This window comes from Ursus maritimus, unplaced genomic scaffold, assembly GCF_017311325.1.
Source record: "Ursus maritimus isolate PB19 unplaced genomic scaffold, ASM1731132v1 scaffold_9, whole genome shotgun sequence".
NCBI classification, from domain to species: Eukaryota; Metazoa; Chordata; class Mammalia; order Carnivora; family Ursidae; genus Ursus; species Ursus maritimus.
The window spans coordinates 77,327,256-77,353,157 of record NW_024427107.1 but is presented as its reverse complement, the minus strand read 5'-3'; the positions used below and the strand labels follow the sequence as shown (position 1 = coordinate 77,353,157).

The window sequence follows — 25,902 nt, the reverse complement described above, 5'->3', positions numbered from 1 at the left end:
GTCTTTGGGTGCTTGCTCCGAAGTTTGTTTTAAGAACCAAGCTTCTCTTCTAGTCATTTCTAGCAGCTAGGCTTCTGAGCCCTTCATCTGCATTTGAAACAGAATGCTTCGTGATGTCAAACTGTTTTATTTCTTGTCACTTCTGAATATGTCCTGTCCATTCAGCAGCTGTTTCAAGTGAAATGATTTTTTGGCCAATTTCAGTTAATTCAGATTTCCCATTTTCATGTTGAGGGGATTTTCTTCTGTCTATAATAAAAATAAGCAATTTGTGCTTACTGTGTGAAGGCACTGTTCTAAGGTGCCTTTTTTTTTTTCTTAAACAGCTTTAATACAATCTACCCCTTTAACGTACACAATTCTGTGGTTTTTACTATGTTCCCAGAGTTGTGCATACATCACCACAGTCGATCTTAGGGCATTTTATCACCCCAGGAGGAAGTCCCATGCCCCTTAGCAGTCATTCCCCACTCAGTCCCAGGTAGTCACTCATTTGTCTCTGTGGATTTGCCTGTTCCAGACATTTCATGTAAATGGAATCATACAACAATGTGGTCTTTTGTGACTGTTTTCACTTCACATAATGTTTTCAAGGTTCATCCGTGTTGTAGCATGAATTAATACTTCTTTTTACTGCTGGTAATATTATTCTGTTGAATAGACCACTTTTTGTTTACCCATTCATCAGTTGATGGGCATTTGGGTTGTTTCCACTTTTTGGCTATCATCAGTAATGTACTATGAACATTCAACATACAAGTTTTTGTGTGGACGTATGTTTTCAGTTCTCTTATGGATAGACCTAGTAAATGGAATTGCTGGGTCATATGGTAACTTACTGTTTAACTTTTTGAGGAACTGTCAGATTGCTTTCCAAAGTGGTTGTACCATTTTATATTCTCACTGGTGCTGTATTAGACTTCCGGTTTCTCTACATCGTCGCCAACACCTGTTATCATCCTTTTGAGCAGAGTCATTCTAGTGAGTGTGAAGTGGTATCTCATTGTAGTTGTGTTTTTGCCTTTCCCTCATAGCTAATGATGCTGAATATCTTTTCATTGTGCTTATTGGCCATTTATATATTTTCTTGGGAAGAATGTCTATTCAGATCCTTTACAAGCCATTTTTTACTTGAGTTGTCTTTTTGTTACTGAGTTGTAACAGATTTTTGTATATTCTGGATATAGCTTCCTTATCTGATATATGATCTTAAAAAATTTCCTCTTATTCTGTGTGTTGCTTTTTCACTTTCTTGTTGGTGACCTTTGAAGTAGAGATGTTTTAAATTTTGTTGAAGTCCAGTTTATCTGTGTTTTCTTTGTTGCTTGTGCTTTTGGTGTCCTATCTAAGATACAAGGTGTACATAAACTTTCCATATAAAGCAACTTAATCCTTACAAAAATTTTAGGAATAGGAGATGTTGGTATCCCTAGTTTATAGACGAGGAAATTGAGATGCAGAAACGTTCACTGATTTGCTCAAGGTCACAGCTAGTACGTGGTGATGTGGGAATTCAGACACATGAGTTTGTCAGCAGCATCTGTCCTCATAACGACCATACTCTGTTCCTTTCTATAGGAATCATTTATTAAAAACTCTTTGCCTGTCTGATTTCTTACTATGTTTTTTTTTTTTCCTCATTGTGACCTTATCTCTTTATTTAGCATGCGGAGCTCAGTGTAGGTTTATTTGGGTCTAATGTAGGTGAAAGCATTGCTATCAATGAATTTCTGCATTACTCATCTTCCAGTAATGATTGTTACTAATTGACCTAAGAAAGTCATGCTTAAGGCTTTTCTGTTCATCACACTAAAATTAGAGTCATGACTATGGTACATTCAAAGAAAGCATTTGGTTCATTTCATTTTGCTAAGAAATGAAATAAAAACCCCAGTTTTGAAATAGATTGTAAGTCTCCCAGAATAGGGTCATTGTCTTCCTTATATCCGTTTTGTTTGGGCATAGTGTCTAGATAGTGCCTTTGTCCAGCAGATTAGTTAGAACACGGCGATCATGAAACATCATCTGTAGTAACGGAGTTTTGACAACAGTATCTGTTGTTTGTTTCACAAGGGAAAAGATAATATAGAAATACTTCTCAGCTCTATTTTAAAACCTTGGAACTTTGAGATGAGTTCCGCAGACCATACAAAGCTATTTTCACTAATTTTAGATCTAGACATTTTATGGTTACATAGCAGAGTAAATTCATTAGCTAGACTTGGCAAGAGAAGTGTAATATTGATTACTTATCTTAATTAAAATATTCTGCTTCGGTTAAAGTAATTAGTGCTGTGAGTAAACAAAAATAAGTTTGCATTTGTATGCGACATGGGGATAGACTTCCTCTATTTCTATCTGTTTTTGGGGACATTTTGTAGCTTTTCAGCAGTGTTCTAACTTTAGAATTCTATTTTAAAAATCATCACTTTGTCTAGTGCAGTTTGTGCTGAGTTTAACCTGTCTTAGGCTCAGAATTTCACTGTTTCCTAGGTAAAGCTTTTCCTCTCATTATACTGAGTTAGTGTCAGAGTTATAGGAATTGTGATTTCTAGGCTTTTCCTCTCCATATATTTGAAGTTGGCTATCAAATATGATTTCCTTCCATTTCTTGAGTTTTCATTATTCAATTAGGATTTTTGAAAATCAATTTGTTTTAATATGTTGTATAAATCTCCCTAGAAACTTCATGTGTTTGTACTTCTAAGTTTTCAATTTATGATAACTTAAGTATACTCTTGTTTGTTGGTAACTATTTTTCACTAGGTATTTGTTTACTTCTTCGTAATTAAGGCATTTTTTTAAATGAGTGGGTGGGCATGTTTTAAAAAATGCCTTATATTTCTTTATTGTAAAAGTCATGTTCATTGTAGAAAAATCAGCCCTGATTTTAGTAATGTGACTGCTCTGTCCTTTTTTTTGGATATTTTGTCAATTTTATTGATCTTTTTTAAGGAACCAACTTTTAGTTTTGTAGGTTTTTCTTTGTTTTTAAAATTATCTATTTCATTTATTTTTGATAATAAAGATAATAACCTTTATTATTTTCTTTCTTTGATTTTAGTTTGCTGTTATTTTTCTAGTTTCTTAGGTTACTTGAGATCTTTTTTTTAAAAAGTAGGTATTTGTAGCTATAAATTTCCTTCTAAGCACTGTTTTTGCTGCATCCCATTTTTGGTATATTGTGCTTTTGTTTTCATTTGGCTCAAATTATTTTCTAATCTCCCTTGTGATTTCTTCTTTGACACATTGGCTATTTAGGTGTGTGCTATTTAATTTGCAAATATTTGTAAATTCGCCAAATTTCCATCTGTTGTGGATTTCTAATATAATTCTGTTGCAGTTAGAGATCATACTTTGTGTGATTTTAGTTCATTTAAATTTTTGAGATATGTTTTATGATTTAGGTTCCATGTATGCTTGAGAAGAATATGTATTCTGCTCTCATTGGGTGGATGCTCTAGATGGCTGCTAGTTCCACTTGTTGAAGTCTCCTGTTCTTATTTTATTTCTGCTATAGGATTTTTACCATGCTTCCTCCAACTTCCTTTAGTTTGCTTAAAAACCACAATTCCTTCAGTATTTCTTCCTGAGTTGATTTCTCTCTAATTCTTTTGAAGATATATCTCCAGTCTTATTCCAGGGTTTTATTTTTTTCAGGGAAAAGAAATTAGACCCTCGTGCAAGACTTGGTTCATAATGAAGGGTTTGGCAGCTGTCATGGTGTCCCTTTGATCATAGTGCCCCTGTGGCTGCACAGCACTGTGTACCGCTGTGATACCACATTCCCAGGGCCCAGCCCAGTGCTGGCTTGTTGGAGGAACACAGTGGGTGTTATGAGTGAAAGAATGACCATTCTACTTGTGGCTTATGATTCTAGTCTGTGATTTGTCTTTTCCAATTTCATTTATATTCCCAAAGGTGTATGTTTCAGTACTCTTATGTTTGCAAAAACACATACTATTTTTTTGTTTTTGTTTTTTAAATTAAGATGTTTTTAGGATTATGTATGTGTGTATGTATGTGTGTATTTCAAGTAATCTCTATGCCCAGTGTGGGGCTTGAAATCATGACGCTGAGATCAGGAGTTGCATGCTCTACTCACCGAGTCAGCCCGGTGCCCCACATTCTGTGTTTAATAGACTTGTTCTATGATTGAGTTTACTACAATTCTACTTTTTTTAACTTTTGATTTTGAAATAACTTGAAATGTCCAAAAATTAAAGTTTCAAGAACGGTGCAAAGAACTCTGGTATACTCTTCATCCATGGTTATCATTTACTTTATTATTTGAACTCTGTGTGTTTACACACAGTTTTTAGGGCAATTCGAGAGTAAGTTGCAGACCTGATGCCCCTGCCCTGAATTCCTAAGTATGTATTTCCTAAGGACAAGATCATTTACGTACAAAAACAGTATGGTGATTAGAATCAGGAAATTTAAAACCGATAGAATACCTTTATCTACTCAATTCTCCTACAGCCCCCAGTGCAGCAGTTCTATTTCTAGAGCCAGGATCCAGCTCAGGATCACACCTTGCGTTTAGTTTCCACATCATTTAGTGATATTTAATCCGGTGTAGTTTCTCAGCTTTTCTGTGTCTTTTGTGATACTGATATTTTTGAAGAATACCAACCATTTATTTTATAGAATGCTCCTCAGTCTGGGTTTGCCTGCTTCGTGATGACGATGTTATGCATTCTGCGGGGGCGGAGCGCACAGAATAAGTATGTCGCGTCTTCACCGCGTTGTGTCGGGAAGCATGTGAGGCTGGTTTGTCCCATTACTGGCGGCCACTTTGATTGCCAGCTACAGCAGAGCTGGCCGGGTGTCTCCAGTGTGAAGTTAACTATTTTCCTTTTTGTAACTAATAAATAATTTGTGGGAAAATACTTTGAGGCCATATAAATATCCTGTTTCTCATCAAACTTGTACCTGCTAGATTTGACATTCACTGAAGATTTTTGCCTGAGTCAGCTGATGGTTGCCAAAAGTTGATGGTCTGACTTCATCATTACTTATCCATTTACTAGTTAACATTCTCATACACGTAAGAGCTTTCTCACCCTTCTCTCAGTCCCTCCTTCCCTCCCTCCTGTCTGTCCCTCCGTCCATCCATCCATCATTACTGTGGACTTAAGGATCTTTATTTTATTCAGTGGGTTCTAGTCCATGGCTTTCATTCTTCATTTTGCAGTCCACTGGCTAGTTTTGGCCAGTGGGAGCCCTTTCAGGCTGGCTCTTGTATCCTCTGATGTGTTCCTCATCAGTTTTTGAGCCTTTCTTTACATTCTGGATGGAGATATTTATGTTCATTTTGTACTTTCCCTGTCCCAGCTTTGGAATCAGACATCCCTCTCCAGTGTTCTAGTTCCTTTCGTTGGTAAATGATATTTAGAAACCAAAATCGGGTGCTGAGTATGCCATTGCTTGTAGGCCCTTTGAGAAGGGCTGTTATCTGGAGTTCATACTCTCCTATCTCTAATTCCGATCCAAAACTTGAGGGGTCTTTCCACTCTTTCTCTGTGTTGTATTTATATCTTCCTTCTCTAACAGTGAGAAATCTGGCTCCTGGTGTTATCAATATATTTACTCATTTTCTCAGCCCTACAGTATACAGAAAGTAGTTTCAGAATTACTAAGCAATGTCACTATAAAAACAAACCTTTAAGTAGAATTTAAGACTTGCATGTGCTCTGTCTTTATACCGAGGATAAGTATACAAGGTACCGTGAACAGAAGTTGATTGGGTTTGTCCTTTAATCTTCCCTGTCAAGGTAATTCTGTTATTTACTGGAAGTGTAGGTAGACTCATTTGTTTCTGTTTGTATGCCATTATAGGCTCCCCCCGTCTTTATTGATTGACTGATTTTTTTTTTTTACTATATAGAACAAGAAATGGTTCCAAAAGTCAAAACTATACAAAAAGTTATACCCAGAGAAGGGTCACTGCCTCTCTTAGCCCTCTTCCCTCATTCCCATCTACCTTTGCAGGGGACTAATCTCATCTGTTCCTGGTTTTTCACTCTGGTGGGGTTGTTTGTTTGCTTGTTTGTTGTTGTTGAAAAAACGAGATAGATGTTCTTAAATCTATGTCTTGTGCAAAAGGTAGCATATTACACCTGTTCTTTATATTTGGCTTTTTTTTGTTCTGTCGTGTTTACCTCATATCCTGGCAGTCAGTCTCTGTCAGGTCATGGGGACCTTCCCCACCCATTTTCACAGGTGTGTAGCGTGCCGTGTGCACACGCGTATTTGTGCGCGTGCCATATTCTGATCAGTCTCTGCGTGGACATTTTGGTGTCCAGTCGTTTGTACTGACGAGTGATGCTGTGGTGAATAACCTCACACACGTGTATCTCTCTGTTGTTGGAATGGGATCTTCAGCGTAAATTCCTAGAAATGGAGTTCCTGGGTCAAAAGGTTAAAAAAATATGTAGACACAATTTTATTAGATTTTGCCACATTTCTCTCCATAGAGTCATAGCGTTTTGCGATCACAGGATCCGTGCACGAGGGCGCCTTTCCTCTACAGGTTTGTTACCAATTCCTTGTTGCGCTTTTACATGTGACCAACTAGATAGACAGTAGGTGACATTCAATAGCTTCTTAAGTGGCGAGGGCCGTCTTTATATTTTTCTTTTGCGAATTATCTGCTCATATCTTTTGCTCATTTTTTTTCTATTGGATTTTAGCTTTTTCTCAATTTTTATGACCTTTATATATTAGAGCTCTTAGCCCTTTGTTATATATGTTGCAAATATTTTCTCTCAGATCTTCATTTATGTTTTGGCTTTGTGGTATTTTTGCTGTATTTTTACATAATTGAATTTATCACTTTTAAAAATTGCATTGGATTCACATGATAGCGAGACAGCCTTTCCCTATATCCAGGTTTTAGAGGAACTCACCCATGTTACTTGAACTTCTTTTATGGTTTTCTGTTTTACATATAGATCCTAGATCATTTGGAGTTGCTTCTTGTGTTTGGTGTGAGGTACGGGTCTGTTCTGATCTGTTTCCAAATGGCCAGGTGTCTCAGTACCGTTCATCAAAAATTACATCTCTGCCCCAGTCTTCGAGGTGCCCAGTCTCACGTCCAGACCTGTCAGCAGCACTGTCTTCCTTGCTGGCCCTCTGCAGACGGGCCCAGGAGCACCCGTGTGGCAGGGGCTTGATTTTTCATCAGGACAGCGGATGCGAGTGAGCCAGTGCAATGCCAGCCTGCCCGCTGCTGCTGGGCTCACTGCCACACCAGTGGGTGCCTGCCTTCTCTGAACCCTGTTGCTGCTCTTCTCTCTCCTGGTTTTGTCTCTCTCCTGCCTCGTTTGTCTCTGCTTTATGCCCTCTTACTTCTGCTTTGTTTTATCTCTGTGTGTCTTGCCTTGTGTGCCGTCTTGCTCATAAGAGGACTAGGTAACTCTCTACCTGTCTCTTGAATGAATGAATGATTGTTGGATGGATGCCTGAGAACCACTGTGATGATGCTGTTTCCCAGACTTTCCCTCCACTTCTTAACTGTGTCCTCTCTTTTCCTTTCCTCCTGCCTGGCCGTCAGCCTGCCTGTTTCATTGATTTTTCCTATTTGTAGACTCAAGGTTGTGGTCTTGATGACTCCTTGTTTCACTGGTTCACACTAACATTACATGTGGGCTGTCAACACTTTGTAGATGTCAAAAAAGATCGAATCTATTGCATACCAGTTTTTTAGAGCTTGTTATTCTTTTCTTGAATGAAATGAAATCACTATGATCCATAAGCTCTCTCGTGAGCTCTGTTGTTGTTAGTTTCCGACACGTTGTGTTGTTCTGGGTTATTCTGACCCTGCGGCGTGTCCCCCAGCCTCAGTGCTGGCGTTTAAGCTAATCCTTAAGTGAACCCTTGTTATCCCTGGTGCCATTTCTTTAAAGGTGGGAGGGGGCATTTGCTCCTTCTCCCTCAGTGGGGACTTCTCGATCATGTAGGAGAGGAGGTACCATGAAGAATGAAGGACCCACCTCACTCTGGCCCCTTGGGTTTCCCTTCCTTTCTTCAAGGGAAAAGAGTGAAAGTCAGTGATATAAATTGTTAGAGCCTGTTAGATAAATCAAGACTGCCTATACACTTACTAAGTATTCTTTTAGCCAAAAACAAATGTATTACATGCACGAAAAACACACAAATCATAGTGGTATTATGGTGAAAAATGTAGGCCCAAGTCTGAATCCTACCCTGGAGTCACTAGCTGTGCAGTTCTGAAAACTAGCAAGACTAGTTAGCCTTCCCAGGACTTCTTTCCTCAGCTGCAGGAACGAGGTACACTTGGAGCCTCCCTCGTAACGTGGCTGGGGGCTGTGAGGGAGAGCACGGGAAGAAGTCCTTAGCACATGTGCCGGGTCCTTCTACGTGCAGAATCATGTCTGTTTGGCTCCAGTGGTGTCGTAAGCACTCCGTGTACACTCTCCCTGCTCTGAAGGGATGCTTGTGGCTTAGAGATGGAATTCTCAGTTCTGTGAAGATTGTGTCATCAGGCCTTGATGATTTGAATCTGTTCTTTAAAAAGGTATACATTTTAGGTTTTTTCAAGCATGCCCTTTTCTCTTATTATTTATAGTTCTATCCTCTCATCCTTTGCTGTGATTTTCACAAAATCTGGAGGAAACAAGATCCCAAGCCACCTGCCTCTTTGTGGCTCCCTGTTGTGGTTCTTTCTTCCCTAGCTAGAGGAGGGTTTTGCATAGGAGACTGTCTCTGTTTCCCCTTTCTTGGAGTCTCTGTCTGTTTGTCCATCTGCCACCCGTCCATCTGTCTGTTTATGCATTTGTTCTTCTGTCTTGTTCCCAAAAGCATTTAAGGCAGCTTACAGAATAAGAGAATACCCAATAAGCAGGAGAGGAAATTGGGCCAAGATGAGAAGCGAGGGTAGGAGAAGAGCTGGCATGTGTGTTACGGGCGGTGAGGTGCATGCCTGGGCCCCGTGGGTTATCAGGATCGGCAGCAGCCTTGTGCCTGAGCCCCCAGCAGGTGTCGGGAAGATGGGATTTGTCCGGGAGATAAATAAGGGGCTTAGCAGGAGCCCAGCTTTTCCTGTTACTGAGGCTTAAGAGAGTATTTTTTGTGTTCTTTGAAATCAAAAACTATTTCATCTTTTTTTCTCCCCTGTCAGAGTTCCATATGTAGTTGGTTATGTTTTGTAAATGGAGATTTCTCCAGAACTCCTCCCCATGTGAGTCGGATGGCTGGGGGAATTTGGCGGTTCCGCTTAGTGACAGAGGTTGGCCAGAAATAGAAAATGGGAGCCACAGACAGGACACTGCGTTTGTCAGTTATATTTCTTTAGTGCTGGATGATTTGGAAAATGCTTTCATGTAGTTTATCTTCGTTTGAGGACGCGTGTGTCTGCCTGCTAGCGCTCAGCTTAGAGCTGCGAGGTAATGTGCACCGGCTGTGTTATCTTCAAGACGGCTAAGCTAGTTACTACGGACATGTTACTTTTATATAATGCATCCCATGTTCTCTAGTAAAAGGTTTCAACAAAGAGGAAAACGTACCCTGAGTTAATTATCATTTACTACAGGGCTTTGATGGTAAGACTTATGGGGGACATGTAAGCTAGGAAGAATTTAAACTGCAGGGGGGGAGTATTTAAGTTTTATCCTATTTGTGCCCCTCTTTCAAACGAACAAAGAAGACAGAAAAAGCAAAGGATTATTTCTTTTCTTCCTTTTGGTTTGCAGGTGCCCTCACGAGCAATGGCATAAATCCCGACACCAGTGCTGAAATCGGACGTGCTAAGAACTGTCTTAGTCCTGAGGACATAATTGACAAGTATAAGGAGGCCATTTCCTATTACAGCAAGGTGATTTTACTGCTTCATAAACCCCTTACATAATTGTGTTGTTTTAACTAGGAGTTCCTGGTTTACACCGTGAAATAGGACAGTATCTCCAGTTATTTGGTTCTGTAAGTATTCGTGTATTACTCCCTAATGTATAATACAATATACCTAAAAATATTTTTATTTCTGATTTAAAATAATGTATATTTATTTCTATTTTAATTTTTTAAAAAGATTTTATTTATTTGTCAGAGAGAGAGAGAGTGTGCCTCCGCACTGGCAGGGGGAATGGCAGGCAGAGGGAGAAGTAGGCTCCCCGCTGAGCAAGGAGCCTGATGTGAGGCTGGATCCCAGGACCCCGGATCGTGACCTGAGCTGAAGGCAGGCGCTCAACCGACTGAGCCACCCAGGCATCCCTCAAAATAATGTATATTTAATTTAATATTTGGAGAAAGGGGAAAAAAGACTGTCATAGCCCCACTATTCAGAGATAGTCATTTTCACACTTTAGTATCTATTTTCTGGTCTTCTTGTCAGCGTATATTGCTGATACCCTAAAACATGGCGAGCATTCTGGGCTCACTGTGTGGAGGCCTGCATTTCTTATTCCGCGCATCGTGTGTTCCTCTGTGTGGTTAAATCTTCCGTGGCGTGCTTTTTAATGATGTGCCTAGCATTCCGTCTTCTGGGTACACCATTCTTGTTACTCTGGATTTAAAAAAGAATTTAAATTTCAAATATACTTTCTGAAGTACTGAGGATGAGAACTCCAGCTGTGCAGGGGTGTGGCCGCAGCGGCAGGTGGGAGCCGCCCGCCCCCTCCCCCTTACTTCTTAGACTGACGAGTGTGCAGTCGGGTACGTATCTCTCGTGACCGTCAGGCCTGCGAAGCGTGTGTGTGTGCGTGCACGTATGTCCTATTTAGGAAGACGAGGCTGTCCTGCGCCTGTTCTTCTGCTGCTTGCCTGGTTCCCCGAGAGGTATGTCATGGATGTCTTCCCGCTGCAGGCAGCTGCCCTCTGCAGATAGGGTGGGAGGTCCTCCAACACGTGCACGTGGTCATTTATTCACGCTGGCCTTTCCCTGAGACCGTCCTGAACCCAGGACGGGGAGCGGGCAGCACCTAGAGCAAGCCGTGCCTGCTCCCGCCGAGCCCACAGCTCGCTGCGCTTGCTTCACCGTCGTCCTCGGATGGACACTCAGGCTCTCACTTCCTACTGCTAGGAAAGCAGTGCTGCAGCGAACATCTTCGTACATACGTTCTTGTGTCCTTTTTTAAAGATTTTCTTGATTTGAGAGCGAGCAAGCACGAGGTAGGGGGAGGGACAGAGGAGGGGGGAGGGGCAGAGGGAGGGGGAGGGGCAGAGGGAGAGAGAGAATTCTTAAGCTGACTCTGTGCTGAGCACAGAGCCCGAAGCGGGGCTGGATCTCACAGCGCTGAGATCGTGACCTGAGCTGAAACCCAGAGTTGGATGCTTCACCAACTGAGCCACCCAGGTGCCCCTATTCTTGTGTTCCTGTGTGATTATTCCTTTAGTTAAGATTTCTGGGAATTTAATCACTGGACGTGACATTTACATTTATCATAAATTCTTTTCAAGTTACTCCTCAAATTCCTTCTCCAATAGAGATGAAAAGGGGTAGAATTATTTAACCAGTTTATTATTATTATTTTTAAAAAGAATTAATTAATTAATTAATGAAAGAGAGAGAGAGCATGCATGCATGCACCCATGAGCAGGGGCAGGGGCAGAGGGGAGGGAGAGAATCCCAAGCAGACTCTGTGCTGAGTGTGGAGCCTGATGCCAGGCTTGATCATACGACCCTGAGATTGTGACCTGAGCCGAAAAAGAGCTGGATGCTTCATCCACTGAGCCACCAAGGGGCCCCTGTTGTTAGCATTTTAAAATATTTACCTCCTTACCTATACTTATTTTGTGTACATTATGACACAGCAATATCGTTTATTTTTTCCAGGTTACTGATTGTTCTACCGTGACTTATTGAATTAATACCTTTTCTCTCTGATTTGAAATCCTGCTTATTCATTTATTAGAGTCTAAGTCTGACCTTTTTACAAATTTTTTTCTTAGTCTTGCATCACGATATTTTATTTCCTGTAGTTTATTTAATATATTATAGGGTGTCTTCTTTTCTTTAAAATTCCTTCCTCTGATCCCAGATTTTCTTGGCTAGTATTTTGACTTTATTTATTTATTTATTTATTTATCTATTTATTTATTTATTTTAAAAAGATTTTATTTATTTATTTGACAGAGATAGAGACAGCCAGCGAGAGAGGGAGCACAAGCAGGGGGAGTGGGAGAGGAAGAAGCAGGCTCACAGCAGAGGAGCCTGATGTGGGGCTCGATCACATAATACCGGGATCACGCCCTGAGCCGAAGGCAGATGCTTAACCGCTTGCCACCCACGCGCCCCTTGACTTTATTATTCCTAAAGAATTCTGAAATATTTTGTTCAAGTTACCAAAAAAAAAAACAAAACCCCAAAAAAACCCCAAAAAACTAGATTGGAATTTTCATGGGGCTTGCAATAAGTTTTGAATTATTTTTAGGAGAACTTATATCTTTACAAAATTACTTTTTTCTGTAGAATATGTTAACATCTCTGCATTATTATTAACATCTTATTTTAAGTCCCACGATACAGTTCCGGTTGTCTTCATCGAGAATGTGAGCTTGTTTTTAAGTTTATTCCTAGTTATCGTGTTTTTGTTAATTTTGTGGGTGAGATTTTTTTGCCATTGTATTTTTGAACTGCTTATAGCTGATACATAGAAAGGCAGATTGATGTTTCAATACTCATTTTGTAAGTGGCTAGTTAAAAATTGTAAGTATTAAGTACTTTTTCCAGAGTCCTTGCTTTTCTGTCTTTTTAATTGTTTCCAAGATTATCAAAGTGATCATAGCCAAGCTCTGTCAGTGGGCAGACAGATGGAGAAGAGTCACGTGGCTTGTAGAACTACTTCTAGCAGTGTAGTGAGTGCTTTGGGCTGGAGAAACAGAGGAACCCAGGTTAGGGCAGGGAAGGAAGCTCTGGCCGTGCGCAGGACCCAGGCTCTCCTTCCTCTGTGGCAGAGCCCTGTGGGCATGGCAGGTGTGTGCCACCTGTCCAGCCAGGTCTCACTGAAAGCTAGTGGCTGCCCGCAGCACCGAGTCAGTAAGGATTCGAGACGTGTCTGCCGTGGGTGCAGCACGGGCGTCAGGCGGCCATGGGTGATGCGTTTTCCAGTCCCGAGAGTGGAAAGAGTAGAGGAGCTGGGTTTGAGGCTCTCCTCCCGTGTCTCCCGGCCGTCTGACTTCAGTGCAGCTATGCGCTCTCTTTCAGCTCAGGTTCCTTTTCTCTCTGGTGGTGACATGAAGCCTTGCTGCGTCGCGTTTTCAATCAGGGTAAACGGTTTGTATCTATTAATGCCTACGGCAGTGGCAGGCTCATTCGTATTGCTCCTAAAGAACTGGTCACCGTCTCTCCTTCCCTGGTTGAATACGTGTTCAGCAAGACGTCTGGGAGAAACCAGTTCCTCATGTTGTGTAGGGGACACAAATACAGCAAATGGATGTCTTGCCTGTCCCTCTGGCTATATTTTCATTTGTTTGCTTCATTTACTTCTTTCCTCTTATGTCCTCCACCACCATGAGGTGACAGCGGTCCAAGAATATTTGTGCGCTGTCCAGATCTGAGTGTATTTGATCTGTGTACACACACACACACACGCACACACACACACACTCTCATCAGGCTACCTCCCGCTTACCGAGGGAGAAGCACCACCTTTGGCTTTCATTCACTGCGAGTGATTGCAAACTCGCTTAAGCAGACTCTTGGTGGCTTCACGAATGATTTTTTTATTAGATTTCTGATTGGTGGCCCAGGAAATTCTTTCGTATTAGAACTGGTGACTAGAGACACAGACCTTCTGCTGAGATACTGGTGTTGGAAGGAACCTTAGAGAACGTATGGCCCCATACCTTTCCATAGCTGAGATGCTGAAGTCCAGAGAGGTTAGGTGACTCTATCAAAGTCACACAGTGGCATTATTTGGACCAGAAGCCAGGTCTTATGTCTTGTACACACAGATGAAAAGGCAGCTAGGATGGGGAGGCAGAGGACCCTCCTTGCTTGAGTTACAGTGTTGGGCAGAGTTCTCAGTGTTCACCTGCCTTTAGCTATGTTTGTGTGGCCTCTCCAGAGAAGGTCACTTTGTCCCTAATGGAATGATATTGCCACCATAGTTTTGGAGTCAGACAGACCTGAGTTCAAATCCTGCCTCCACCAGTTACTAGCTTTGTAACCTTGGGCCAGAAACTTTACTTTTTTTAGGTCTCATTTTGGGACCTAAAATAAGGGTAATATTTGTTTTAGGGTTTTTGTTTTAGAATTGAATGAGCCAATTCCTGAAGAATTGCTTGTATATGCGGGGACCTGTGCTGGTGGGTAATTACCGAGAACCTACTAGTGAGAATGGGTGTTGATCCCTGTGCTTTTGTTCGAGGAAAATGCTTGTGGGAGACTAGGTACGTAGGCAGTTAGTAATTGTCCTTTCTTTTCCTAATCCCTGCTGATTATGGACACCTTTCTACTAATGTATGAAGAATTTTTTATGATCGCAGTTTAAATCTCTTTGTAATATAATTAAAAATATGTAAATGTTACATAAATTATGTGAAAAAATAGAGTTGACTTTTATTCTCACCTAAATGGAAGTTTTAAGGGTTTTGAAGGAAAAGAAGTTATTTAATTTCAGTGGAATAAAGTCCTTATGTTAGTTTGTTGTTGTTAAATGATATATAAAAATTGGTAGATTTCTGACCTCAGAGTTGGTGGTTAGGTAGGTATAGTTTCTTTTTATGATTGTGTCTGATAATTGTTGTAATATATCATGAATTGTAGACGTGTCACGTATTTGAAAAGAGGAACATGGAGGCCTGCCCTTCTGTACGATTTCTTTTTCTACCTTATAGAAATTAGTAAGAAGCACGAGCGATTCTGCCTTTGCTTTGTCATACTTGGTAAATGGGCAGGTAGGCCTGCCAGGCCTCCAGAGCTCTCAGTACGCACGTGATGGAACGGGGCGACTCCCCATGTTTGATGCCCGTGAAGAGTATTGGTGAGGGACCTCCTCACCCTTGGGTGCTCGTGTACAGGGACTCACCTCTGTAAACCTTTTCTTCAACTGCAAGTTTTTTCAGATAGCTCAACTGAAAATCACTCCAGCTCGGGAACTTAGGAAAAAAGACAAAACAGGTTTAGAGTGGAAAAGAAATCAGGCAGCAGAACAGTCAGCGTGCAGAGTTCCGTAGTGTAGCGTTGGGCGGGGCACAGGCGCTGGGGAGAGGACACTGGAGAGAGGGCCTGGGGCGCTCTGGAGGCTCCTCCAGCCTCTGAGCCACGTGCGTGGCTGCTCTCCTGGCTGGAAGCTACCTCGGGCAGAGCCGTGAGCTCTGGAGGCGAGGCTTGAGAGCACTCAGCCAGTATTACTATCAAGTGGGGAATAAAGGCCGGGATGGCTTTTCTGTCTACTCTGTCTTCGTTTGTCCTTCATCTCTGAGCTGAGAAGCAGGACCAAGTAACTTGGAGACCAAATCAGAAAGGCGTGGAATACTTAAGTGGAGGGCACACAAGGATACAGGGAGCTAGAATGTTTGCGCAAAGTCAAATGGATTTACAACTTCAGCAGGTGTGAGAGAGTCTAAAGGTGTTTCAAAGTACGGGAGATGCTAAGTGGAAATGGAGGCAAGTATCCATTGACAATATTTTGAAATTTTGTAAAATATCCAGCTGTTGTGCATTTGTGGGTTCAATCCACCAACCTCCTCTGACCCCATAACAGATGGGCTTTCTCAAACACAAACCTCCATCCCCCTCTCCGCACCGTGGGGGGACTGTCAGGTCCCCGAGCTTGGGGAAGTGCGCTGCGGGGTCCCAGAGGCCCCATGGTACGGCTTTCACGGTACGACAGAGAATCTTTGCTCTTCCTTTGACAAGCTCCTCCTTCCTCCCTACAGTACAAGAGCGCTGGAGTGATTGAGTTAGAAGCGTGTGTCAAGGCTGTGCGTGTCCTCGCCATCCAGAAGCGGAGCATGGAAGCCTCAGAGTTTCTCCAGAACGCTGTGTACATTAATCTTCGGCAGGTGGGTGTGCGTCCTGCTTGCGGACGAGTTCGCACAGCTCTTTGGAGCTTCTGCTCACGAACCCGTCTGACTCTGCTGCACTGGGACTCAGTGCGGCACGGTGCCAGCTCTGCAGCCAGAGCTTGATGTCCTGATTAATGTGGCTACTTGTTTTATTTCTTCACATTATGATACTTTACTTTCAAAATCTCACAGTGTCTATCCTTAAATTTTTTCTTGATTGGAGAAACCATTTTGCCTCTTACCAGCTTTGTGACCTTGAAGGAGCTCTGTGCCTCTTGCCTCACTCTTGTCACTTGGGATGTGACTGCCATTTGTCACCCTGTATGTGTTTCTGGAACATGAAGTCTGTGGAAGTCCTTTGTACAGCTCACGTTACACAGTAGGCACTCAACAAAGGCTGCTCAGTCTGCATCTGGATGGGATTTTACTAAAGCAATCATTAAAACTCCTAGTTGTAGATTGCTACTGCAAAATCATGAAGCTGCTAGTCTAGAAAGCTTTGAGATGTTTAGCTAGTATGACTTGGATTTTTATGGACGGGGCAACTAAGTCTCCAGCGCTCAGCAGCTTGCTTAAGGACCTGTGACTGGGAGCGGAACACAGGTGACTGCCACACAGTAACTCTTTGCTGAGTGCAGGCTGTGTGGGGGGTGGGAAGGAAGCGTGGAGAAGGCAGGTTCTGCCTTCTACCAGCTGACAGCTTTGTGGTAAAGATAGACCTTCGGTGGTGGGGTGCGTGAGAAAAAGGGGGCGGGGAGCAAGTGGCAAATGGATTTAAGCTAGTTTGGTGGTGGTGGAGGGTGTGGGGCCCGGGGCTGTCTGAGGCAGTGAGCTTCAAGCTGGGATGGGAAGCATGGATAGGAGATAGCCAGGAGAGGGGGAGGTGGGAACCGAGCATTCTGGAAGATGGCTCAGCAGGAGTGAGCCTGAAACCAGAGAGAGTGCGTTCCCTGGAAGGACCCGGACCATGTGGAGACAGGCTGGAGGGGGAGCTTGAGAGAGGGACCCGGGTCAGAGCTGGAGGTCTTGTTGGCCAGGGGAAGGGTTTGTAGTTTATTCTAAGCACAGTGGGTTTTAGAGGAAAGGCCGTACAGGCACGGGAATGGAATGATCCCATTCATCTCAAGTAGGGAGGAGTGATGTGGGGCTGGGTGGGCAGACAGGTGCTTCCAGTGCCGAAGGGAGAGAGGGAGCGGACTATACACACGGTGGTACAAGGGGAATGATGGGGGACTTCAGGGGAGGGTCAGCCGGACTGCCGCCCAGGCTCTGGCTCCACAATGCCCATGCTGTGCTCTGAGAGGGAGAGCTGCAGAGGGTGCTTTGGGGGGAAAGGTGATAGGTTCACTGGTGGATTTAGTGAAAAACCTGTTAGATATGTGGGCCTGGGGCTCAGGCGAGAGGGAGGGTTGGGGCTGGGAGAAGGGAGAGAGACTAGAGTCATTTTATATTGTGGGCACATAAAAAATATGAATAAGAAGACACTCAGGCCTCTACATCCAGATTTAACACATTAATATTTTGCCATATTGACTAGAGATTCTTCGTTTTCAAAATAGGAATAAAATAAATAGAAACAAAACTGGAGCTAATGAACGTCCCTGGGTTGGTGTGTATCCTTCTGCCTATTTTGATACCTTCTATGTTATAGCCATAATCTATAAAGTGATAAATATTTTAGCGTAACACTTCAGCACAGGGGCTCTGGCTTCACTCCCTTGTGCAGGTGGTGTGGCCGATCTGTGCTTCCTTCTCTTCCCTGGGAAGCACCTCACTGCCCCTCAGGCCCCTCGTCACAGTGACTCCCAGCTCAGACGGGCAGGGAGGCTGCTGGAGCAAATAAGACACCGCAGGGAGAGACAGAAACAGAGGGAAGCCAGTAAACCCAGTACCAACAAATAAACCACAAAGAGAAAAATCCTGCCGCGTTTGGGCCATTTAGTGTAAGGGAAACAGCACCACAGAGACTCTGAGTGTGGAGTGGCAGTCCCTCGGTGGCCTGAGCGGTTTGTTCCTGAGGGGAAGCCACTTTGTAGGCAGGCAGGGGCCAGCCCTTGTGAGCGTGGAGACCGTGGGCTCGTCAGGTGCGTGGGGGGTGGTCCTCATGGGAGTTCACGCGGTGGAGTCCTGCAGGCCTGGAGGGCCGTCAGACAGGCTTGGGCTCACGCCCCGTCCTTGCCCCTTATTAGCTGCGTGACCGCCAGCAAAATCCCTCCGCCCCTCTCTTAACGTCTCTGTGTGAAATGGTAGAATAGCAAGCTCTCCTGGCGACGGGAAGGACTGGTTTAGATGAGATGTGCTGTGTCTGGGACTGTCGTGGGATCTGCCCTGCGGCAGCTCTGCAGGTGTCACAGTCTGGTGGGGACGGGGGTGGGGGGTCACCAAGAAGGCCTGAAGCCATGGGACTGCAGACCGTGTGCTTGGGGCAGGCGGGGGGAGGGCCCGGTGCAGCCAGAGCGGCCTTGCACGTGGAAGTTGAGGGTTTTGGCTTTCACGGTACAACAGCTGTTTTCACAGTGGGGACATAAGTGCACATCTTTTGTTTTTTATTTTTTTATTTTTAAATTTTTTTTTCTAATTTAAATTTAAATTTTATTAGTTAACATACAGCACAATATTGGTTTCTGGAGTAGAATTTAGTGATTCATCACTTACATGTAATACCCGGTGCTCATCACAATGAGTGCCCTTCTTAATGCCCATCCCCCATCTAGCACATCCCCGCCCACCTCCCTCCATCAGCCCTGTTTGTTCTCTGTCTTTAAGAGTTTCTTATGATTCGCTGCCCTCTCACTTTTTTCTCCCTTCCCTTATGTTCCTCTGTTTTGTTTCTTAAATTGCACATATGAGTGAAATCATGTGGTATTTGTCTTTCTCTGACTTACTTCATTTAGCATGATACACTCTAGTTCCATCCACATCATTGCAAATGGAAAGATTTCATTCTTTCTGATGGCTGAGTAATATTCCGTTGTATATATAGACCACACCTCCTTTATCCATTCATTACTCAATGGACATCTGGGCTTTCCCCACGATTTGGCTATTGTGGACATTGCTGCTATAAACATTGGGGTGCAGGTGCCCCTTCCAATCTGTATTTTTGTACCCTTTGGATAAATACCTAGTAATACAATTGCTGGGTCATAGGGTAGCTCTACTTTTAACTTTCTGAGGAACCTCCACACTGTTTTCCAGAGTGGCTGCACCAGCTTGCATTCCCACCAACAGTGTAAGAGCGCTCCCCTTCCTCCGCATCCTTGCCAACATCTGTTGTTTCCTGACTTGTTCGTTTTGGCCGTCCTGACTGGTGTGAGGTGCTATGTCATTGTGGTTTTGATGTGCATTTCCCTAATGCCAAGGGACGTGGAGCATCTTTTCCTGTGTCTGCGGCAATTTGGGTGTCTTCTTTGGAGAAATGTCTGTTCATGTCTTCTGCCCATTTCTTAACTGTTTTTCTTTTTTTGGGGGGGGTGCAGTTTAATAAGTTCTTTATAGATTTTGGCTACCAGCCCTTTATCTGAGAAGACATTTGCAAATATCTTCTCTGATTCTGAAAGTTACCTGTCAGTTTTGTCAACTGTTTCCTTTGCTGTGCAAAAGCTTTTTATCTTGATGAAGTCCAGATAGTTCATTTTTGCTTTTGTTTCCCTTGCCTCTGGTGACGTGTCTAGTAAGAAGTTACTACGGCTGAGGGCAAAGAAGTTGCTGCCTGTGTTCTCGTCCAGGATTTTGATGGTTTCCTGCCTCACATTTAAGTCTTTCATCCATTTTGAATTTATTTTTGAAGTACTGTAATATTTTATAAAATGAACTATTTTTACAGGAAATGGTAGGTGACAATAAGAGAAAGTGGTAGTAAGAAACTGTTTGAAAAACTTGGAAAGAGCCCCGTACCTTAGCAGACACGAGAGCATGCTGTAGGACCAGCGTATGTTCATCCCAGCACCAATGCCTGCTATAGACCAGATGTTCAGGAATGATTCTGGGCCATTTAAGAACATTTTGGCTCATGATTCTCTTGACTACAATCTGTGACCTCTTTGTCTCTGGTTAATTTTCTCTTCAGAGCCATTTAAATTTTATGCGGGCTACTCTGTTCAGATATAAGAATAGCCTCTTTAAACTTCTTGCTGCAGTTCCTTAATGAAGCTGTTGCTAAGGAAACCCAGCAAAAGCTGGTAGATACGCACATGAATATTGTAACCTCGGAACTTTATGTCAAATTAAGCTCAAAATCAGAGGGATGGGGAGATTCAGGAAAGGCTTTTTACAATAGAGGGGAGAAGTGTGAAGATACAGCCTAGGTAAGACAGACGTGTCAGCCCCGGCAGCAGGGCACCCGGCTTCCAGGATGGTGTGTGGGGAGTTCATAGTTGTTGCAAGGAGACGGTTGCATGGGGAGGGAGGAAAGTCGAGTTCCTTACTGAGAAGGGAAAGGAGAGAGGGAACGGAGAAATGTCTGGTTGAACAACATACGGCGTGGCGTTCTTGTATTTAGGAGAGTGGTTTTGTGGGGAGCAGGCATAGAAGGAAACCTCAGAGCTGTAGAGAAAGGAGCAGATGGGCGGGTCTGTGCTGCCAGTTGGGCTTCAGGTGAGGAGCTGCGTGTGAGGCCATGGGGTCTGGCTCAGTCCTTGCGCTGGAGCCCAGCACGCCGAGGAGAGAAGGGAGGGGTGAGAGCAGGTGCCCCACGCAGCCCCACGTGTTCGGTCAGCACAGGCGCTCCGGGATGGGAAGGCTGTTCCAGGACTTGCCTCGTGGGGGGTGCCCCGTGCTGTAGGTCTTCATCTCGGGGGGGCACCTGGACTCTTGGAGCTCATGGTCTGTCCTCCTGCCTCAGCTCTCGGAGTCTGCAGTCGCCCTTACGGAAATCCACCTCCTTCGGCACACGCATTTTTATCATTTCCATCCCCTCGTTCTGTCTGTTCCGTCCTCAGTTTCTCCTCACCCTCATTTTTATCTTTTTGTTGTTGTTGTTGCTAAATTGTGTTTAAAAAGTTGATTTAGATTTTTTTTTAGAATGAGGCAGAATGTAAATAAATACATAAACAGAATCACAGACACTTACTGCCTTTTGAAATTCTAAGCTGCTTAGCCTAGTAGTTACTTAAAAATGGAACTGAATATTAAAGTGATACATTTAAATAACAAAGTTTGGTAGCGCACGTGGAGTCAGAGCGGGGGCCATGTCTTAGCGGTCTCCGTAGTCCCCGGCCAAGCACGCTTGTCGGAGAGCAGGCCCTCACTAACGTGTGTCAGGGGGCCGAGGCGCAGACCGCCGTGAGGAGCGCAGTGCTCATGGGCGTTGGTGCCGCTCCTCTGGGTGCCTGTGGCCGTGACCGTGTGCGGGTGTGCGAGGCCTCGTACCAAGAGCCCTGCGCGCGTTTCCGCATTTCATCTTTAAAGCCCTCCTGTGAGGACTTTGTATTTTTAATCTATTGTACACTTTATTTTGAAGGATTTTAGGCTTTCAGAAGAGTCACGAGAGTAGTACAACGAACACGTATATACTTTTCACCTAAAAGGACAGTATTTGTCTTTTTGTGTCTGGCTGACTCACTGACCGTAACGTTTTCAAGGTTCCTCCATGTGGTGGCAGGAATCAGTACTTCCTTCTTTTTTCACAGCTGGGTAATAGCTGTGGATATGTCACATCGTGCGGATGTGCCACAATGTGTGGACATGCCACGTTTTGTTTATTCTATCATAGTTGATGGAAATTGGATTGTTTCCACCTTTGGCTGTTTCTGAATGAAGCTGCTATGAACACTGATGTGTAAGTTTTTGTAGCGACATAAGTTTCCCGTTCCCTTGGGTGTATATACCTGGGAGTGGCGTTGCTGGTCACCCTGTGGCTCCGTGTCTGACGTTCTGCACAGTTACCAGACTGTTTTCCACAGCAGCCGCACCATTGTCCGTACGGCAATGTGTGAGAGTTCCCACATCTTCACATCCTCACTGACGACTGCTATGGTCCAGCTTTTCGTTATGACCGTCCTGCTGGGTATGAAATGCTCATTTTGGTTTCAGTTTTCATTTCCCCGATGGCTAATGATGTTATGCTTATTGGCTATTGGTAAATGCATGTAAATTCTTTGCCAATTTTTAAATTGGGTTTTGTTTTCTTTTTACTGTTCAGTTGTAAGAGTTTGTTATATATCCTGGATACTAGTCTCTTATCAGATATATGCTTTGCAAAAATGTTCTCCCTTTCTGTGGGTGGTCATTGCACTGTCTTGATGATGTCCTTTGCAGCACAGTTTTTAATTTTAATGAAGTCCGTTTATCTGTTGTTTCTTTTATCACTCATGTCCTTGGTATTGCATCTTGGAAACCACAGCCTAATCCAATGTCATGAAGATTGATTGTTTTCTTGTAGGAAGTTTATAGGTTTAGTTTGTGTGTTTAGGTCTTGGATCCATTTTGAGTTAATTTTTATCGTATGCAGTTGGGTTCAAGTTCATTCTGTCGAAGGCAGATACCCAGTTGTCCCAGAACTGTTTGTCGTGTGGACATTCTTCTCCCACTGAGTGGTCTTGGCATCCTTGTGGAAAATTAATTGATTGTACATGTAAGGTTTGATTTTTAATTCTGTTGCATTGATTTATATATCCATACTTATGCCAGTACCGTACTGACTTGATTATGGTAGCTTTGTAGTAAGTTTTGAAGTTGGGAAGTGTGAGTCCTCAAACTTTGCTCTTCTTTTTCAAGATTGGGTTGGCTATTCTGGTCCCTTAAACTTCTGTGTGAATTTTGGGATCTGCGGGTCAGTATCTCCAAGGAAGCCAGCTGGGATTTTGATAGGAATTAGGATGAAGCTGTAAGTCACTTTGGGGAGTTTTGGTTTCTTAATATTATCTTCCATCCCATGAACCTGAGGTGTCTTCCATATTTAGGTCTTTTACAAAGAGATCGGTGGTCTCTTATTGTTTTCAGTGTACAAGTCTTACACGTTTTTGTTAAATTTATCTCATTATTTTATTCTTTTTAATGCTATTGTAAATAAAAGGCTGAGTTTCTTGAGGGCAGGACTATGTCTTGTTTATCTGTATATTTCTAAGATTTTATTCATAGTAAGTGCCAGATCTATATTTGTTAAATGAATCTATTCACAGCAGTCTCTCTCTCCCCATTTTATAAACGAGACACCCAGATTCAGGTTATGCTACCTGAATCAGACCCTGCAGGGGGGCACAGTGTGGGTGTTACTGCGAGCTTATTCAGGATGCATTCATCTTAATTTCTTTAAAAAAAAAAAAACTTTGGGTGTATTTAGTCGGATGCTTTAAGTCAGATGTGTAGAATAGCTAGGGCTATTAGTTTCAAAATAAATTTCTAGTGAGAGTGCTGTACTCGAAGCCTAATTCGTATGACTCTTTGAAGAGGGTCATGTTTGGGGGGCTTGGCTAATTAGCACTTGTGTCGATTAAGTCACTACAGCTGTAAGTGGTGGAGGAGCACTCGTGAGGACGAGGGAACCGTCCCCCATGGTAGCGTTGCTGCGGTTGTGAGCAGAGCCGACTCCTGACATGGTCTAGCTTGCGCGTCACAGCCCGCTGCAGTGAGCCTACTAAATACTTGGCCAGTCATCTGTTGAAACAGAACCACAAGCACTGATGAAAGTTCAAGGAAGGGGAGTCCTAAAGAGTAAGATTGAGGTTCATCCTTTGAGAGCATTTTTCTGAGAGTAGGCGTTGGATCCGTGCCGAAGAGGGTGGCATTGGAGTCCGCTGTTTGAGATTTACAGGGTACAGTACCCCTGCATGGCAGCCCAGGGTTTACAAAACTCCAGTTCCAGTCCAAGGGAATAGCGAGCGGGAAGCCCCGTGGTGGGAGGAACGTGGCTGCTAGAAGCTGAGGCACCCGGGGCCGGGCAGGCAGGCCTGCGCCGGGGAGGTGCAGGAAGCAGTGCAGGCTGCGTGCCGTCCCCCTTCGGCTTAGCCTCAGAGCGGTGTGCAGCCACTGGGGATTTTGAGCAAGGGCGTACGGTGCTGTAAAGCGTCACTCTTCCGGAAGCCCGGGCAGGAGGTGATGGGGTGGTGCAGAGGAGGCCGCTTTGAGGTTTGGCCGTCAGGGGGTCTTCATCCTAACTCTGCCCCTTAGCCGCAATGTGGCCGCACGGCTCACTCAGGGAAGCAGCGTTTCTCTCATCAGTTGGACTGCTAATGCCCCGACTTCCCAGGATTGTTGTGAAGCTTCCGTGAGATGACACGTGTGCAGCCCGTTACCCGGCTCAGCGCAGGCGTTCCCGAGCGGCTCTCAGGGAGGCACACCTGATGGGACTTGCTCACTGACCACAGACGGGCTGTGAGGGAGCGGAAGGCGCAAGCGGGGTGCTCTGTCCTGGGACAGTGCCCGCGGCCTGGGAGGAGGGCGGCCGTGGGTCCGCTGTGCGCACCTGGAGGTTGACGTGCCTTTGGAGCATCTTAGTCAAGTGTCACGGGTGAGCAGCGTTGTGCAGCTGTGGCGCCCACCGAGGACGTCGGTCCCCAAGCTGAGCATTTTCATACAATCCTCGATCTCTGAGGACCCTGCAGTATTGATCACTGAAAGCGAAGACATACTTTATATTACAAGTGAACAGTATTATCATTTCTGTCATGGAAACTCATCTTTCTTTTTTTTTTTTAAGACTTTATTTATTTGTTTTAGAGAGAGGGAGAGAGAGAGAGAGAGTGGGCACAAGTGGGGGCAGAGGGAAAGAGAGTCTCAAGCAGACTCTGTGCTGAGTGTGGAGCCCGACGTGGGGCTCGATCCCACGACCCTAAGATCACCACCTGAGCTGAAACCAAGAGTCAGACACTCAACCGACTGAGCCACCCAGGTGCCCCCATGTCTCTTTCTTTATCACTGATTTCACAGCTGGACACTTACGTTGTACGCTCACTTTGTACAGCCCTCGCCTAGCCTCAGGTTACACGGGCAAGAGCCAGCAAACCTGCCTGTGTTCTAGGAACGAGGCCGAAGTAGGTGGTAGCCTTCTGTAATTTGCCTAACTTCGAATTCTAGTTTTTGATTTAATTGCCTTTATTTTATGTTCTATTTTCCTTTACGTTTATGTCATTTTCCTGACAAGAGAGACATCTTATCTCATTGTCATGTTTAGATTAGGTATTTCTAAGAATTGCTGATTTCATCTGTAGTCTATGTATTTTATTAACCTTCTAGATTGTTTTCTCATTTTTTGGCTTTGCCCCTTTCTTAATTTTGTATGCCTCTTTAAGTCTCTATCCTATTTGGGACCTTAATTTTTTTATTATTTTTTCCACAAATTTTTAAAATTTGACTATAGTGGACACACAACGTTACATTACTTTCAGGTGTAAAACATAGTGATTTGACAAGTTTATACGCTATGCTCTGCTTACCACAAGTAGCCACCATCTATCCCATACGTCACTATTACAATATTGTTGACTATATTCCTTATTCTGTGCTTTTTATTCTCATGAGTTACTCATTCTGTAAGTGGAAGCCTCTCTCTCCCCTTCATCCATTTTTCCCATCACCCCACCCCACTCCCCTCTGCTAGTCATCAGCTTGTTCTCTGTATTTATAGGTCTGATTCCACTTTTTTGTTTTGTTTTGTTTTGGTTTGTTTTTTAGATTTCACATATGAGTGAAGTCCTATGGTGTTTGTCTTCCTCAGTTTGATTGCATAATGCCCTCTAGGTCCATCCATGTTGTTGCAATGACACAATCCCATCTTTATTTTATGGCTGCACAATATTCCATCGTGCGTGTGTATATCTTCCTTATCCATTATCCATATCCTGTCCTTATCCATAAATGTCTATCAGTGGATGCTTGGGCTGCTTCCAAATCTTGGCTTCTGTAAATAATGCTGCAATAAACGTAGAGTTGCATATATCTTTCTAATTAGTGGTTTTGTTTTCTTTGGGTAAATACCCAGTGGTAGAATTA

At 43.6% G+C, this 25,902-nt stretch overlaps 1 protein-coding gene across 4 annotated transcripts in view; it reads left to right on the top strand.

Annotated features, from left to right (window-relative positions):
- TRAPPC9 (trafficking protein particle complex subunit 9) overlaps window positions 1-25,902 on the top strand; it is a 599,687-nt gene that overhangs the window by 28,832 nt on the left and 544,953 nt on the right. For all 4 annotated transcript variants that reach the window (XM_040626149.1, XM_040626150.1, XM_040626148.1 and 1 more), the window contains 2 exons: window positions 9,717-9,838; window positions 15,844-15,969. In XM_040626149.1, the coding sequence (XP_040482083.1) occupies window positions 9,717-9,838; window positions 15,844-15,969 (248 nt within the window). The remainder of the gene's footprint in view (window positions 1-9,716; window positions 9,839-15,843; window positions 15,970-25,902) is intronic.